Raw genomic sequence first — 19,570 nt, 5'->3', positions numbered from 1 at the left:
TAAAATATTTTAAGGTATTTGGAAGAAAGTGTTACATTCTTAAGGATAACAAGAATGCCAAATTTGATGCTAAAAGTGAAGAAGGTATATTCCTAGGTTATTCCACAAGAAGTAAAGCTTATAAGTGTTTAAATACTAACACTAACAAAGTTGTGGAAAGTGAAAATGTGAAGTTTGATGAATATACAGAGGTAAATGAAGATGAACCTAACAAGGAACCTGAAGAATACAAAAATTTTGTGTACTTCTATGAAGACATGAATGATGATGAAGCCGAGAACCAAGTTGTAAATCAACAACAAAATTTATCAGTGATTGTCAAGTCATATACAATGAATGTCAAGTTTCATTCAAGAGCTGAGTTGCTGTTAGAAGCTAAGGTACATTCTAATACTAAGATCAATGTACATGAAAGGAATGTCGAGTTACTTGATAGAGAAGTGCACAGTGCTTCTAAAGTTGATAGATCCATTGTAGAAAGTAGAGTAGAACTAAGATTATAAAAGTATGTTAGAAGACATCACCTTGTTGAATAAATTATTGGAGACAAAGAAGCCAGTCCAATGACAAGGAACAAGTTGAGAAGTGATACATGTTTTTTAAGCATGCATGAGCCTAAGTCAATAAAGGATGCATTAGAAAATGATGATTAGAGTAAAGCCATGAAATAAGAGATTGGTCAGATTGAGAAGAACAAAACCTAGTCACTTGTACCTATACTAGAGAACAAGAATGCGATTGGAACCAAGTGGGTGTAAAGAAATAAACTAGATGAGAATGGTGAAGTCACAAGGAATAAGGCAATATTAGTTTGCAAGGGGTATATGCTCAAGAATAAGGAATTGACTATGGAGAAACATTTGCCCCTGTTGCAAGATTGGAAGGAGTAAGAACTTTTCTTGCTTATTCTACATACAAAGGTTTCAAAGTTTATAAAATTGATGTTAAATCAACATTTCTGAATGGTATATTAGAAGAGGAGGTTTACATTGAATAGCTAGAAGGATTTATTGATCCAAACAACAAGAACATGGTATGTAGATTACACAAAGCTTTATATGGTTTGAAGCAAGCTCCAAGAGCATGGTATGAGAGGCTTCACAATTAACTTATGAAGATTGGTTTAAAGAAGACTGATGATAACAACAATCTATACTTGAAGACAAAAGGAGGTAAAGGTATTTTACTAGCTGAAATATTTTTTGATGATATCATATTTGGTGGACAAAATGCATTGTGTAAGACATTTGCTAATGAGATGATGAAAGAATTTGAGATGTCTATGTTTGGAGAGATTAAATTCATTGTTGGATTGTAAGTATACCAGATGAAATATGCTATTTACATCACTCAGTCCAAGTATGTGAAGGAAATATTGAATTTTTTTGGTATGGAGGATTCAAAACCTATTAGTAATCCTATGGTTATAGGACACAAACTATCTAAGACTGATGATTTTGTTGAAGTAAATCAAACATTGTACACGTCTATGATTGGAAAATTGCAATATGTAGTGCATAGAAGACCTGACATTGCACTAGTTGTTGGGATTGTTGCAAGATTTTTTGCAAATCCTAAGGAGAATCATTTGGTGGCTATCAAAAGGATTATGAGATATCTTAAAGGGACATAAGAATATGGTCTATACGACAAGAAAAATGATAAGTTTGAATTGAGAGCCTATATAGATCCTGATTGGTCTAGAAATATTGATGACAAAAAAAAAACCAGTGGTGGAGCATTTTTCTTAGGAAAAAGATTAGTCTCATGTACCAGTAAGAAGCAAAACTGTATATCACAATCTACTACTGAAGATGAATATGTGGCTATTGCAGTGAATTGTACAAATGTGGTATGGATATGAAAATAGTTACTCAAAGGAATGAATGAGGAAATTATTAAACCTGTGATACTCTACTGTGACAATACAAGTGTTATAAACATATCTACGAACCTTGTGATGCATACAAAGACAAAGCACATTGCAATCAAGTATCATTACTTGAGAGAGTTGGTTCAAGACAAAGAATTGCAAATGGAATATGTGAATACAAAATAACAGATAGCTAATATATTCACAAATGCTTTACCTAAGGATGCTCATGAGTATCTAAGAGGTAAACTGAGTTGAATGTCATATTTTAAAATTTGATGCAATGGATTTTACTTTAGGAGCTACCTAATGCAATTAAGGAGCTGGAATTGAAGATTAGTCATAAGCAAGGTGATAGAGGGAGAACTTGAATTGATAATATCGACATGTTGAGATGACAAGTCTTTGGCATTGTTGTGAAAGAGGGAGATAGAAAGAGAAATCCACATGGAAAATCTTAAGCAAAAGAGGAGAGATAAACACTATGAGGGAGATATAAAATGAAGTCAGAAAGAGGGAGATATAAGAGATCTTGATAAGGGAGATATAAGGGAGATACATTGAAGGAGATTGACAAATCTCACATTACCCTATACAGAGGAAGGAAACATACTAATAGAGGGAGAGATTTCAATACAAGGTATGAATTTTCTTTTTGGTAGTGTTGTTGGTATTGTTTTGCCATCAATGCCAAAGAGAGAGATTGTTGAAAAGAGATTGCTTGATGTATGGAATCTATCATGGAATAATCATTATTTTGTCAATGATGTCAAACCTGCTACTTATTGGTAAGACAATTGCTTTTTGGTCTGAATGTTATCATTTGTTTGATTGATGAAGAGGGCTTGAAAAGATAAGATAACAAGAGTACCTAGAGAAAAGTGAGTTATATTGTGTATAAAAGGAGCACTAAGACCAAGTAAGACATGGATAATATGATATATTGTTTATCTACTTAAGGCTAAAATTGATGGATACACTAGCTAAGTCTAGAAGAAGAAGCAAAGCAAAATGTGTCTGCTAAGCTTGACTGAGTGATTATTAGGAGTTGAGCAATGTTAGTTCAAGCCGAGCAAAAAATTAGTTAGTGTCAAGCAAAGTGAAGAAATAGTGTATGCTGAGTAAATTTAGTATATGCCGAGTGATAGTAAAAGGACGGTGTGTGCCAAGTGAAGTGTAGTGGATGCCAAGCAACCTAGTGTGTGCCAAGCATTAGAAGCAAGTTATTGTTGAGTGACAACAATAAGAGTTTGATCAAAGATTCACTGAATCTAAGCTGACAAAGTTGATTTCTTGAATTATGTGAAGTGTGTGGAAGATAAGCATGATGATTTGGTGGCACATAATTCAAGATAAACCATTTTGAGACAAATTCAAAGAGAATTATAGAAGAAGTTTCTAGAGGGAAAAATAGAAGAGGGAGGATTCAATAAATTTAACCTAACCCTAAAATGGATGATTGTGGTTAAATGAAAAAAGACCTAAAGGATACAAGGCTAGAAGCAACTATTGTAATATGCAAGAACCTAAGGAAGACAAGGAATCTAGGGTGTTACTTCATATGGTGGCTGAATAGAAGAATCTGCAATTGGCATACAAAGCAAGAAGGCTTAAGGGAATGAATTCTTGAAGGGTGAACAAGTTGTCAGAGATGAAGAGTATGAATGCCAAACATAATGGAGGATTGAACCAGAGATCTGTAATCTACAAGTGAGTTGTGATTTGTTATTAGATCAAGTCCTATTATTACTTTCTAACAATAGTACCAGTTTGGATAAATCATTTGGATTAAGGTTGACCTAATGGTCATATGTAAATCCTTTAACTAGGTGACATTTTAATAAAATATTCTAAAGTCCTATAACAAGGCTCACTCCTAATAGGGTGATTAAAATCCTTTAACTAGGTCACATTTAACAATGTGTATTGTAACCTTTAACATGGTTGGCCTTTTACAAGGTACCACTTTAGAAGAGTGAAAATTGGTAGCATGTTACTGGTGTCTTTTCCCAAATTGGGTTTCCACATAAAATCCTTGTGTCAAAATGTGTGATTGATTTTGTGGTCTTTAATGTTTACATTTCTGCAAGGTTATTCTAACCTACTAAGTTATGGAATTATTGAATGCATGCATGATACATGATAAGGATATATGGATATGAATTTGTTAAGTGCCGAAATTTTTTATCTAGACATTTGGACCTTGGATAACTAATTCACCCCCCTCTCAGTTATTCTAAAGTATTCCAATACATTCTTGTGTTGATCTCTAGTTCTATCTATACAAAACTAGTAGATGAACAATTGCCAACCTTGAATTGATGGCAACTATAGTATAAGGAATAATGTTGACCATCATGTGGATAATGAATTGTTGTTTCAATAATTAGGTTTGAAACTTGGTATCATGTACCTCCTTAAAACCATTTCTAGATGGTGTAATGTATATATAAGTGAGGCTTGTGTACATATTGCCTCTCATTCTTGGGTAATTGTAAACAAACCCCATTCAAACCACATTTCTTGCTCTAAAAATTGTTTCTTTAAGGGTAATACCTTGATAAAATTCAAGACCATCAATTGTCCCCAAAACACCTTAAACAATTATCAGAATTGGGAAATTTTATAGTTTTGTAAAATAATTTTATGATCTTTCATATTCTTATGTTAGATCTCCTATCGTGGTAACTGAACATGAATATGATAGGACATAAATCTGGACCATCACGTGGCATCAAATGATGTAACAAAAATTCGTAATGCTACAAAAAACAAACTTAATACTTGAAAAACCACACCTATGGTTGTTCCATGGCAAGGTGACCCTAGAAGGTTGTTCTATTTAGAGGGAATTTGGGCACAACCAATCCCCATTTAATCTTCAAGGATACAATTCTGTATGGTTGAATTAAGACCACGCGCAAATTAAGCACATTGATGTTGCTTCTATAATAATTGTTGTAGGTGTTTTATGATTTTTTGCAAATAGAGAATAGACTAAATATGACAATGATAATACTCTTGTTGCTAAAAACACCCCAATTTATCTTGAAGCTGAGCTGATGAATATTAGATGTGCTACCTTGTAATGGAATAGATGTTTTCCTAGATCTTTTTGTATAGGTTGGGTTTATTGCTATTCATGATTCCACTAGTACAATAACTTGTAAACTAAGTGTAGACTATAAAGGCATAATTACTAGTAAGTGATAGGACTCATTATTTTACCAATTTTGAGAAGCCACAATTTAACGATATTTCTTGGGTTAAGCAACATTCAATGACATTACGTATAATGCTAAATGGATTTGTCTGTATTTCACATAACAAACACATAGTCTTTAGTGAAATTCAAAGTTGTATTGATCCATTACTCAAAGGTCTGTTATGAATTCTTTATCTTCTAAACAAATGGATATTGTGTATATTCAAACCCTTCGTAGATAAATTCTTTTAATCTAAAATTAAAGAGTTCTCACTCCTATTGATTAGGCAAGAAACTGCTATTCAGAAAACCAACTCTAAACTGGATGATATCGATTAAATGCATGCATTGATACTTATTTACTTATGCAAGCATGTCTCAGTTTATGCCAATGTGCAATTAGTGAATTAAAATTTGTTAAAACTAGAGATTACTATATTCGTGAAATATATTGTTATGATGAATGCAATTGAACACATTCTTGAATTATTATGTTGAATATAGATAAGTACATTATTGAGACATGCTATTATTTCATGATTGTTGTCATGAGTATTTCTTTTAGACTCCTTCATGGGATGGGTATAATGTGGCTTATCTGGAGGGATAGAAATGGATACAATATGTTTTATTTATTTCTATATGCTAGTTTTGTTTAGAATGAATACATTATGTTTTGTTTCTTCTATTAGCTAAATTCGGCTCTTAAAGTATTTTGGTCAAAGCCATTTTATTTTATTGCATATGAGTATATATGTTGTTATTTCTTTCACTACATATATGTGTAGATATGTTGTTGTATTATGTTTCCCTATCACATTTTGTGTTAGGCTACTTAGACATATGTGGAAAGTAGTATGTTTCGTGGCTGCATTAGATCCATGCAATCCTCTTTTTCTGAGTTGCTAGGCTTCTCGTGCGACCTGGATCAGGGTGTTCTTCATGTCAAGAATGACCCTAGGGGAGCTAAACACTTCGTGGTTGGCGTGGTAAAAGTGCATGGGCCACATTCTCATCTCAGATAGTGGATGGACGACGTCTGATGACTGTGGAGACTAGAACTTGCAAATGGACACATGTTCAAGGCACCCTATTTTAAACATTCTCATGGTGTAATGTAATCAATCATCTTATGATGATCATTTGGATGTAATTATATACCATAAATAATGTATCTGTAATGATCTTGAATGTATTTATTAATCATGTATTTTGATGGATGGATGATGTATAGGTCAACATCTTGGATAATGTGATGTAATTACATTCTATAATGGTAAACTATTTGTTAATCCTTGATTATGATTAATGAATTGAATGTTGACTATTCAAACCAAGGGTTTCTCTTGTTTATTTTTCACAATTCTAGCAATTTGATGATGTGGCAATTTCTTAGTAGGACATGGTTCTTACAGCAAGGTTTTTGAACAAGTAAAGGATTTAAATGTGGATATGATTGTGTGTGCTTGTAGGATGAGGGAGATGCAATCTCAAAGTTGGTTACGCCTTATGACCATCCACACAATAGGGCTTTGAATACAGTAGGAATAAAATAAAATAAATTGAATTGACCTATTTGATATTTGATTTTGTTTTTTGCTTGGTTTGTTACATTTGTATAGAATTTTTTAAGGATTGAAGTGGAAATTATTTATTATTTAAGTGTTTATACAATCATTTATATTTGAATGGACAAGTTCAAACTTGTTTGAAGTTTTTATGGTTATTACTTGAAACAATGACCTCTATTTCAGGGTTTTATTAAATTAGAATTCTTCTAAATAGAAAGAGTACATGTGATGAATTACAAAGATGCATTGATTGATTTAGGTATTATAATTGTATTTTCCAACTATTAAAGAGATAGAACATGAAAATAGTATTATATGTTTCTTTATAAAAAATACAATAAATTATTCATTGAAAAAAAAATTAATATAAAATAAATACTATATTTATAATATGTATTAGTTTTATTGATTTAATTTATGGTAATATATCTTATGTAATAATTGTTTTACGTCTTTTTGATTATTTAACACATTTTAAAATAAATATTTACACAAATAAGCTTGACTAAAATAATATATTCATCTGAAAATATTAGTGGAAGTTTTTATATAAATTCTAAAATAATTATTAATTAAGTAATTAATACAAAATTCTAAAAATATTTAGTTTAAATATATGATAAAAATATATTAAAATTCATAAATTTTTTTAACAATTTAAGCATTTAATCATTAAATAAAAATTTAAGAATCTTGAACTCAAAAGTTCATATTGTTTTTGAAAAATATACTTATAACAGAATTTTAATTTTTTAAAAATCTTAGCAACATGTTCCCAATTAATTTGACTTTTGCATTGCTGTGTTGCTTTCCGCCTTTCAAATATTGAAAAAAATGGGGGAGATGGCCCATTAGCTGCCCATGCCCTAATGATCGTATATTGTAAAACCTCCAAAAAAAAAAGACATGTACTAATTGCCAATCGTCCATTTGTACAAAAAGTAATTTTTTTTGGTGAAAGACTATTGGGGGGTGAACATAATGAAATTTGGACGAACTTTTTAAAATGACACTTTTAAACTACCTTGCTCGCTACTAGTTCTACAAAGACAAAAAAGTTGAAATATTAGCTTTAAGCTCTTCACTCGCCTACAAAGGTTCATTGAAAAAATCAACCAATTTCAACATACAAATTAAGAGTTTTAGGTGCGCAAAGTTAACTTGGACAACTACTAGATCTCTCTCCTAATGAACTAAGGGAAACAACCTAGTAGTCGCCTAGGCTAACTTCGTGCACCTACAGTTCTTAATCTGTATGTTGAAATTTGCTGATTTTTTCGGTGAACTTCCATAGGTGAGTAAAGAGCTTGAAGCTAAACTTTCAGCTTTCTCATATTAATGGAGCTCTTTGTAGAACTCGTAGAGTGTGAGGTGGTCTAAAAGTGTCATTTTAAAATGTTCGCCAAATACTCGCCACTAAGACCTCCCAATAGTTGTTATAGTATTTTTGGACAAATAGACCAATCGACAATCAAGAAAACTAAAAAATGTAAAAAAGTGAATGACCACCGGTGTTCATGGTAACTTGTTTTAGCATGTTTGTGTGTAAGAACTAATTTTTTTTTGAATGGTAATTAAGAAGAAATATAACGAATAACATGACAACATTGTGTACATAGACAAGAAGTGACTTGTTTTCCCTAATTACATAAGAAGACAGAAGGAACTCTAACTCAACCAAAACACACTTTTGATAAGTGCGTAGATTATGGGATGTTGGGCCGGTACTCCATGTGTACAAGAAGTTTCCTATCCGTTTGAGCTCATCTTCTTAGAATCCAACACCTTTACATGTGCGCTTAATCGCACCTTCCCTCCACAATCTAGAGAAATTATTGGCAATGATGGGTCATGTCATGATAGGAAATTGCTAAGCATAATTGCTCGGCACCGGCTACGGTGCAACTTATTTGCACCGTCCGAATGCGAGTCCTTCATTCTAACATCAAGTACTGTCAGACTTTCCCAGCAGCGTAGTAATCTGTAATCCTGGCCCCAAATCTAACTTTATTTAGAGTATTAAGGTGGTTGTAAATAATTTTATTTTAGACAAGTAAAATGTTTATACATGTGAGAAAGAGATTAATTTAAATGATTGTAATTCTTTATTTTTTAAAAATAGCTTATTTTGTCTAAGTAATATATTTTAATACTATACAACAATACAAGCACAAAATATTTATATTATATACTATATTTTATAGGATATTGTGTTTGTATCGTTGTATAATATTAAAATAATATTTTTTGTCCTTAATTTTAGTTATGTAAAATTTATAGATGAACTTTTATAATTACTATGAAATAATTTGTATTGTTGTTTTAATTTTAAATTTTATAAGTAAAATATTTTAAAGAAAATTTAAATATATTAGTTATAATAGAGGATGACATTAAATCTAACAAAGCAATTTTATACATTATTAGAAATAATTTGACACATTGCTAAATAAATTAATAAGTATATTATATTTTAACATTTAAGAAATTTTTTAATGCATTATATATATATATATATATATATATATATATATATATATATATATATATATATATATATATATATATATATATATATATATATATATATTAAAGAAGGTTTTAAGAAATTTGTATTATTTTATGATCTGAATTTTATTTATTACATTTGATTTTGTTTCATAATAGTGATAGTGTAAATTTTTCCACATAATATTTCTTAAATATATTTTTTAATTATATATTTAAAATAAAAAATATCTTCAACGCTAAATATATTTATTTTTAACAACTTTTGTAATGTTTTATCATCTAAAATTTATATTTTATTTTGTTGAATTAGAATAAGATTTGATTTGTTTGTGATAACATTATTAAAGATTTCTTTTGATAATTATTATATTTTAATTTTTAAAATTGGTATTTTGTTAGATCTTTTGACATATTAATTAAAATTATTTTATTAGAAAAAAATAGTGTGAATATAAATGTAAGAATAAATCCATACTACTAAAATCTTGAAATAAATTATGAAGTCTTTCTTATTAAGTATGAATGAATATCCACAAAAAGTAATTATAAAATCTCTAAATAAATTAGAAAATCATTCATAATTTGATTTACGTTTTTTTATTTAAATACCTCATATTAATTAAAATATTAAAATACATTTAAGTAATTAAGAATTACCTTGATCATCTCTTTCTCACATCAAATTTCTTTTATGAACTTTTTACTTATCTAAAATAAAATAATTTACAACAATCTTAATAATCTAGTAAAAATATAATAGTCTAAATAAAGTTAGAGCCAATCCAAGTTTTGGGGTCGGGATTACTGCGGCACCAAAAGTTTAGATGATAAAACATTACAAAATTTTTTAATAAATAAATAAATTTAGCCTTGAAGATATTTTTAATTTTAAATATAAAATTTAAATATATAATTAAAAATTATATTTAAGAAATATTATGTGAAATTTTTTATACTATCACTAGTATGAAACAGAATCAAGTGTAAGAAATAAAATTTCAGATCATAAAATAATACAAATTTTTGAAAACTGTAGTGCCTGCCCCTAAGTCGCATTTCTGTCATCCTTGCCAAACTCTTTTAGGCCAATTTTATGTTTGATGATTAGTATTATTATTTTAGAGATTATTAGATGTTTTACACTCAGTTTATTATATAATGAGATTACTTGGTACTCTATATTTCATGCATGTATGATGATTATTCAATGTTTTTAGTTATCGATGATGATTAGTTAGATGGTTTATTATCGCATGTGCTTCTTCATGGATACTTACCCCATACTGCATGTGTATGGTGCGCGTATTTGTTTTCTTTATGAATGGTGTTTCTGATGTGGTTAAGGAAGGGAGTTGTAGTCACCTGCTAGTTGGGATCTACACGATGCACCACTTCCTGCCATTGTCTATTTAGCTTAGAATATTGTGTTTATACATGCGTGAATTTTATGTAGGTTGCAGGTACCGGGTATCGACTTCTCTGAATTGCCAAGATGAGCGTACCCTATCGCATTATCTCAATGGTAAGAGAGGGGAGATAAACTCTTAAGTCCAAATCCTAAACCCTTTAGCCAATCATCCTAATTGATAATTAGGACAAGTATCTGAGTTAAGTACCCTCCGAATGCATCAAATGATGTAATTTCGCGATTATAACCCTTTTGTTTGATTTAGTATGTGTTTTTCTATGATGGGGTTTCGTATGTTGCCTTATGAGTCCTTGATGTGTTTTCTATTAATTAAGTCTAATTAAAAATATTAATTAATGATTTAATTTAATAGAAAAATTATTATGACATTTTAATATTTAATTATATTTAATTAATTAAGAAATTAATTAAATAAAAAGAATTGAATTTGGAGATAAAAGTTTTAAGTATAAATTTAGAACGCGATAATATTTATTTAATTTAATAATAATATATTTAGAGTTCATTTATAAATAAATGCTAAGTATTATTATTAATTAAATTAATAAATATTTTTATCAATTAAAGTTTCTAAAATAAATTAAAAGTGGAAAATATATTAAATTATTAAAGGTTTCTAGATCGCATGATCTAAGCATGAGTTTAAATATGAGAAATTAATTAAAAGATAAAATAATAGAAAATAATAATGTTATTTTTAATTTCATAAAGTGCACATGAGATTAAAGTAATTAATTAATTTAAAATAGAAGTCAAGTGGAATATTAAATAAAGTTATTTAATAATTCAACTTAATGTGTATTAAAAAGATAAAGCAAAGATTAATACAAGTTATTTTAGAGTTAACTCAGTGGAGCAAGGAGTCCTCTCGGGTGAATGCACAATTAGTGCCCCGATTTGAGGAGAAAACTCCTTATCACAACTTTGGGGTTCATTTTTGAGGGACACGAATTTGGACGGTGAATCTTGGGGAGATAGAAATTTTGGGAGACAACTTTTGGAAGCGAATTTCAGAAGGTGAATTCTAAAATTTTTTTTCAGAAAAAGGTTATTGAAGATGAGCGAATTCTCTTACAGTTCCTGGGGATTGCATAATAGCATCAGGCTCAGGTAGGGTCTTGAGTTTTGATCATTGATTAATTATGCAATTATCCTTTCTTGTCTTCTTTGTGCCTGTGGATTGTATGTCCAAATTATTTGTGATGAAAGCTTAAATATTTCAATATTGTAAATTATTAAATGCTTGTCAATATATTCGGCATACTTAAAAATTAGAAGAGTGATCAAAAATTCTTATTTGATAGATTAAAGAAATCTGAATTTAATCGGGAAAGGGTTAAATTTTAAACTCATAAATGAAAATTGTAGATTGAAATTTGAATGGTTAATATTATTTTCTCTATCAGATTATATTTGTGAATGTTATAAAAAAAATAAAAAAATAAAATAAAATAATTATAAATAATTATTTATAAAATATTTATATAATAATAATAAACATATCTTATTAAATTTTAAATAAGAATGAATTAAGAGATGATTTTGATTGAATTTAAAAGTTTCTTACTTTGAAAAAAAAAATAATAATAAAAAAAAAAATTTTTATAAAACGCATGGGGAGGGGTCTTACCTTTTCCCCCCCCAGCAATTTGAAATCGCCGACGGCGACCTGCGTCAACAGGGGACCGCACGGCCTTTAAAGCCTGCGGTACCCTATGACGGGGCCGCACGGCTCTGTTTTAAAGGGCGTCAGTTATGTTAAACATAATTGTATTTTATTTTAACAATGTTTAATAGTATAAATTTGTTAATAGATATTAACAATAAAAATTTCTTTAATAAATTTTAATTTATTAAAAATTGTTAATAATTTTATAATAATAAATGTTTGTATATTTAAATAAAATATTAATTTATTTAATTATATATGGTTAGAGTAATATCTGAAAATAGTAAAAGAGTTATTATTAAATGAAAATAAAATAATTGATTTTAATAAAATCATAGTGATTTTGTTTAAAATCATTATTGATTATTTTTATAACTTAATAAAATAAAGATTATTCCATATTGATTTATTTTAGGAAATTTGACTTTAAATTTGAGAATACTTGTATATTCATGAATAAATAATTAGGTTAAATTATAAGGGTAATAGTGAGAAACCTTTACATTAAAAACGTTCATTGAAACTCAAACTGAAAATTTCAACTTAAACCTTAGTGTGTATTATAGAAACAAACCCAAAACTATGAACTGTATTATACTGTTCTATTTTCTTATGATATTATGTTTGGGGTTTCGGGTTGATCAGATGTTGACCAGTCTTACGTCGTTACCAGAGGCTCGGGGGTTTGTGAATGTGAGGTGATGATGATTTGTTCTCGATTTTTTTTCAAACCAACCAAGGTAATGCGATAGTATGCTCTATCATGGAGGTATTTACTGTTTGTTATTGCTTTTCAGTTTCCTTGTGTGACATTGAGGTTTATGTATTTGAGTTACCTGACTTAACCAATTTTTGAGTCATCGATCAGTTATACTTGGGTTGCTTTCCAGTTGCATTGATGGGATTGAAGTGTTTTGCTATGCTTTTGATGATGTCATGTTGTGACATGTTTGACTTGACCATTTTGGAGTCTTCGATCAATTTTGTGTTCTATTATTGGGATTCTTTCTGGTTGCTCGTTGGAGAACCATGGGATATTGTGATTTATCATTTATGCCTTCAGATGCTGATAGAGATTTGTTGTGATCATTATGATTAATATTTGAGGCTATTCAGTTGCTCATGGAGAACTGATGTGATGATTATGGATTATATTTATGATGTTTTCAGTTGCTTGTATAAGACTAAGGTGATTTTATTACGATTCTTGATTTTGTGATTTCATGAACCTAGGGTAGGTTATCTATGAGTAGTGTCGGGAAGTGGCTTGCAATGAGGGACGGGAGACCCGAAGTGGCTCTGGGCATGACTCATTGTAAGTTGTTTGTTTTAATAAGTGAAAACATCTCACCTAAATACTGACTTAAATGAACCTAATAAGATAACTGTATGTTCTCTTCCATGCCTTGAGTGCTAGTACAGACTAGGATGGGGTAGAGAGAACGCTTGGTTACGACCTTGCATTCCGTAGTATGCCTCGTCAGTACGAGAGGATACTAGTGGCCGCAGGATCGCAGGGGACCCAGGATTCCTAAGGGATTGCTTGGGTAACTTCTGACGTGACTTTTGCAATGACACTTTCCTGCTTGCATACTAGGTTTCCTACGTGTCTTTGTGGTGCCTCTGGGTCTAGATGTCTATCTATGTTGGAACCTTTGAGTTAGTGTACTTTTAGGATTTCCTAGACTTAGAGAGTACTTGTGATTATGTGATTTGATATCCTATTTGGGACTTGAGACTATCTCCTCACCGCGGTGGGAGTGGACCATTTAGGTTCCATGCGGTCGAGTGGTAGTGCTTTTTACTCTTACCATTGAGATCCGTTCGTAGTCGCCGTGGCTTGAGCTTTCTTGGTTGGCATTTACCTTCACTATGTTCTTGGATTATTATGATGGATGGTTAGATTTTATGATAGATGTTTTATCATTATGGATGTATGGATGTATCATGTATGGTGAATGGTTTCATATATTTTTACTGTACTTTGTATCATGGATTCGTGGAGGTTGATGCATTTCTATTTTTACATATGTATATTCTTTTAAGCCTTTCATACCCTGTGACATGTACAGTGGATGATTGAGCATTCCGATTAATTTGCTAAGAGGCATTCGAAACAAATGTATATTGTGGACATTGGACTTTATTATTATTCTTTCATGTGGATGTGGTAGTTGTTAGACTTAGAATTAATTAAATTTAAAAGTGACTCAACGTCTTGGGACCCTTAAGGAATGTAACTTGTTATGTATGTTTGTCGATGATTACATGTTATTGCTTCCGCTACTATGTGTTTGATGTGCATGTTATACATTCTTACTTTAGAAAAAAAAATGTTTAGCAAACTTAATAAAACTTTAAGTTAATTCTTTTGGATCTCTTGGCGGGGCGTTACAAAAACCTTCTTATATATATATATATATATATATATATATATATAATGCATTAAAGATTTTTAAACATGTTAAAATATAGTATGCTATAGTATTAATTTATTTAGTAATGTCTTAAATTATTTCTTTTTATTATAATGTATAAAATTGCTTTGTTAAATTTAATGTCATCCTCTATTATAACTAATATATTAAATTTCTCTTTAAAATATTTTACTTATAAAATTTAAAATTAAAACAACAATACAAATTATTTTACAACAATATAAATATATAATTATAAAAGTTCATCTATAGTTTTTTTAGATAACTAAAATTAAGGGAAAAAATAAAATATTTTAATCTTATAGAACTATACAAACACAATATGCTATCATAGTATATAATATAAATATTTTGTGCTTGTATTGTTATATAGTATTAAAATATATTACTTAGACAGAATAAGCTATTTTTAAATAATAAAGAATTAGGATCATTCAAATTAATCTCTTTGGCACATGCAACTAACTTTGGACTTGAAACCCCCTCTCCCAATAAAATTTAAGTCTTTACAATTGACTCCCATTGTAAAACTCGGCTGCTTGAATAGGTAAACATGAACAAGAGAGTGGGCATACTTGGAAAGAGCCTCTACCGAAAACTCAAAGACCACTCTTACTTGTTTAAAATAAAATTATTTACAACTATCTTAATACTCTAAATAAAGTTAGATTTTGGGCCAAGATTACGGATTACTACACTGTCAAGAAAGTCTGACAGTACTTGATGTCAAAATGAAGGATTTGCATCCGGACAGTGCAACTTATCCAAACAGTGCAAATAAGTTGCAACGTAGCCGGTGCCTAACTGCTCCACCGTGTGAAATTGACATTGAAGTTCAACACAAGGGCTGTCATCCACTCCATTTACGCGTCCAGTCACATCGTCTTTGTCCGTATCTCTCTGCTCGAGGCCTATAATATACATTGCACTTTACCTTCCCCGTCTCAACAGAAAGGGTTTTTGCATTCCTAGTTTATTGCTCTGCCTTTGTCATCAAGAAACCCTCTTCCATTGCTCTCATCTTGTGTCAATTCTGTGTTCAGTTTGATCCATTCCCATGGCATCCACATCTAGAACTATCACACACTCATCTGCATCTACTTCTGGAGAATCCTTTCTCAGATACGAACCCCACTCTACTAAACTTGCCTTCCAAAGTGACAAGAGGTACCATGTGTTTCTGAGTTTCAGGGGACAAGATGTGAGGAAGACTCTTGTTGACCATCTATTCGAAGCCCTCTCCGTTGCAGGGCTGAACGTCTATAAAGACGATGAAAATTTGGAAAAGGGAGAAGAGATTTGGCCGAGCTTGAAAGAAGCAATAAATGGCAGTGCCATATTTATTCCCATATTTTCCAAAGGGTATGCAGAATCAACTTGGTGTCTGAGGGAAGCTGCTGAAATGGTGAGGGCCAATGGCCTCATCATTCCTCTGTTTTATTACGTGGATCCAACTCAAGTTAGATATCCAGAAAAGGAGAATAGTCCGTATTGCCAATCATTCCAAAAGCATCGCAGACAGTCAGGAGAAGAGATTGAGTGGTGGAAGCATGCCCTTGGTAAGATCTACCCATGCCTACAATTGTATGGCCATTCAGTCGGCCACAGGAGCAAAGACATTGACCAATGGATTGCTGCTCTTTTCAAGATCTGTGACCGCTCAGGTTGGTCCATGGACATAGCAGACGGGTATGTACTGAACCTCCTTACTTTTTGCTTCCGTTTCTTTTTATTTTGCGGCTGCTGCTGGATGTATATTTTAAGAGCAAGGATATTAGGGAAGGGTCTCGGACCGTAGTTAATGAAAATAATGACTCAATGTTGAATAATTTCTACCAGGACTTAGGTGGGGCCGAGGGGTAGTTTTTTTTCACTTTTGTTTTTTGTTCCAAGGTTGTGTCTTTTTAATTCTATTGTTAGTGTACTAACATTTCATTTATAAAAGGAATAGCGGGATATATATATTTTAAAATGTATTAGGAGGTTTAAGGGAGAGGAAAGAGTGTTTTCTCTTTTTAATTCTACTTTTATTTGTTCTTAGGCAGGGGTTCTATGGGAGGGGCTTGAGCTCTATTTTTGTGGAGCGGGTGACTCCATGATAACATTTTAAGGAGGGCAAAAGGATTATTTAATATTTTCTTATAAAATAGGAGCCCCAAGTTTTTAGCCCCCTTAGTTTAAGGGGGTGAAAATGGGGTGGGGATGGAATTTAAAGAGGTTTTATCGAGTTGTGATATTGCTATCAGAATTTAACTGTGTGATTTTGAGTCAAACTCATTGACCCATGTTTCATGAGTAGTGATTCCACACGAATCCATCTCTTATGAGAATAAATGGAACACTGAACACTCATTGGATTTACGTGATGCTCACAGAAGCACCGGGAGGGAGGTCACCCATCCCCAACACTACTCTGTTGGTAAACAGATTGTTCTTCTTATGTTTCTACTTTTAATTTGCCCAATTTGTAATGAAGAACAACTTTACACAACAGTTGGGAAACTGTTTCTGAGAATAACTAATTTCCCTCTAAATTAAGGTACAGCTCCCTATGTAAATGATATTCAAAGAATTATGTTTTGATCCTAAACCTAATGCGGGGTATGCTCTTAACTCGAGAGCAAAAGAGGCAAACCAAATCAAGCCTAACTAGAACTTAATTCAGGCATGGAAAACTTCTTGATATAAAACAGATTCGTGTACCCACACATCTTATGAATTCATAAATCCATTCACGGAAATTACTGATGCTAAACTAAATCAAACTTAAATCTGAATTATAACTAATGAATCAAGAAAAACTAACAGAATCCTTTCGTTGAATGAATTATAACAGTGCTTATTCCATTCATTCATATTCTGGAAAACAGGGGAAGTGAAACTCTGTTCTTCCTTAGTTCTTTGTCATACAGAAAGGAAATACTAACTAATCACAATACTAATTGGAAAGGAAAATGATTGAAACAAAATACCATTCGATTGTCTCTGCAACAAATAGTACTTCACACCAAAATTTGCCGACCTTTGATTAACAATTAAATTTCATACATATAGGATTTGAGAGATGACCGTTACAATAGGAATATCAATCGGTGCATCTTCTCTATATGACAAATGGCAAGATGCCAATTTATCATTATCAAACTATTAACAAAGATTTCAAAATTTACAATAGAAAAGGAAAAGGGGGTAATCTGAATCACTTGGACTTCTTCCCCTTTTTAGTTTTCGTCCTATATGTTCTGGCAGCCACTATAATTGGGATCATCTCCTCGTGACTAGGCACATGTATATTGGTGAATCTTAAGAGCCACTTTGAATGCTCCCGAGCCAGTTCCTTTACTGCACTTAGCTGACTTGTCAACTCTCTAGCTGCCACATGTACGCATCCACCCAGTGTCTGCAACTCTACCACTCTGTTTTGACTGCTTGAAGTCATCCCAGATAGAGAATTCAAGAATGTGGAGAAGTTATTCTTCATTACTTCTATCCCAATGAGAGTCTTTCCTTGCCCACTGCTTTGTGGATCTGTGTGTAACCCTTGCATGAGCTCAAATGCTTTGTCTTGGATCTTCTTCACCTTTTCCTTTGTTTCTTTGAGTCTTTCCTCTGCCTCTTGAATCATCTCCTGCTTGAATTGCATGTTCTGAAGCCATTTGAACAGAGGCTCAGTCCCCTTCTTCAAAATATTCGCTTCGATTGCCTATTTTGCCTTCATTTGGATGACCATATTTAGGAGAGAAACACATTCATGACACCATGCCTTTTCTGCGGCCAAAGTGTTGTGATTAGAAGTGATATTATCCTTCTCAATTTCTAACTGAAGGATAATATTTCCAATTTGATCAATCATAACAGCTCCATCTGTACTGAGCTTCTCAATACATTCTTTTCCGATCTGGCCAAAATGTCTATCCTTTTGGAGTTGTGAGATGAAGGCTAGCACTTCTTCTACAGTAGGGTTCTCAGTAGCAGGCACACCAGTAATGGTTGCCAATGGAACAACTAGTTGCCTGATGAATCTTTTCAATTCTTCAATCTTTGCGTTCATTCTGATTTTTGACAGTTTGAGGTCCTCCAATTGTTCTTCTATCACCTCGTTACTTGATCTTCATAGGCCCACTTTTGTATCATGCCTAGCTTCCCCGAGATCAATTGAATGTAGAGTGAAGTCCTCTGGCGTCATATCTTCAATTCTCCTTGCCTTGTTTGGTTTCGCTACCTCCAGAGTTAAGTGCCCTGTTTTTGGATCTTGTCCCAGAATTGACAAGGTCTTCTGCTTTTTAGCTTTCACTATGGCAGATCCTAAGCGAACCGCTTGAGATACAACATCTTTTGAAGGAACACTTTCATCTTTCCTTTTCCTCTTCTTTTCCAAAGTATCCTCGAGCCAAGATTTTGTACTAATCACTTTGGAGGCTGTTCCAAGTGATTCAATGCTGAACATTTTCTTCTTTGCTGGAGTCGTTGCCATTGTAGTTGCGGAAAAGAGGTTCTTCGGATCTCAAGAGAGAAGTCGGATCTTTCTGTTCTTCCGTTTCTTTTTCAGCCTCAGCTTGAGCTCCAATGACTGGTAGTGATCCACCTTGACAGGTTGGGGCTATTGGAACATTCTTCTCCGGGGGTTGATCACCTCTGCTTGCAGATTGAGCTAGGCCTTGAGCAAGTGCAGTAGTACAACTGGGTGTGGCACTTTGAGATGAAGCAGGAGTATCTGTAGCTAGAGAAGCTTGAGTAGTTTTGCTCTTGCTCCGGCCTCTCTTAGCTGTCCACTCAACCCACTTCCTAGTCCTTTTGATAATTTTTGCCATCATGACATCGAAGTCTTCGTCTATGTCAACATATGGTTCAGAACTAATGGGTGTATTCCTCAA

General features: G+C 32.0%; 1 protein-coding gene and 1 pseudogene across 1 annotated transcript in view; both read left to right on the top strand.

Moving 5' to 3' along the window:
- The window catches only part of LOC149555596 (uncharacterized), an 80,104-nt pseudogene extending 64,491 nt beyond the window's left edge, over positions 1–15,613 (top strand).
- A 29-nt stretch (positions 15,614–15,642) lies between these two features.
- The window catches only part of LOC149555592 (uncharacterized), an 89,608-nt gene continuing 85,680 nt past the window's right edge, over positions 15,643–19,570 (top strand). Inside the window, 1 exon segment of the mRNA XM_089829438.1 lies at positions 15,643–16,385. Within this exon segment, the coding sequence (XP_089685564.1) occupies positions 15,754–16,385 (632 nt within the window). The 5' untranslated portion in view covers positions 15,643–15,753.

Source organism: Cupressus sempervirens, chromosome 5 (assembly GCF_028749045.1).
Source record: "Cupressus sempervirens isolate cs-2001-9-10 chromosome 5, ASM2874904v1, whole genome shotgun sequence".
Classification (NCBI taxonomy): Eukaryota; Viridiplantae; Streptophyta; class Pinopsida; order Cupressales; family Cupressaceae; genus Cupressus; species Cupressus sempervirens.
This window is presented reverse-complemented; position numbering and strand designations above follow the sequence as displayed.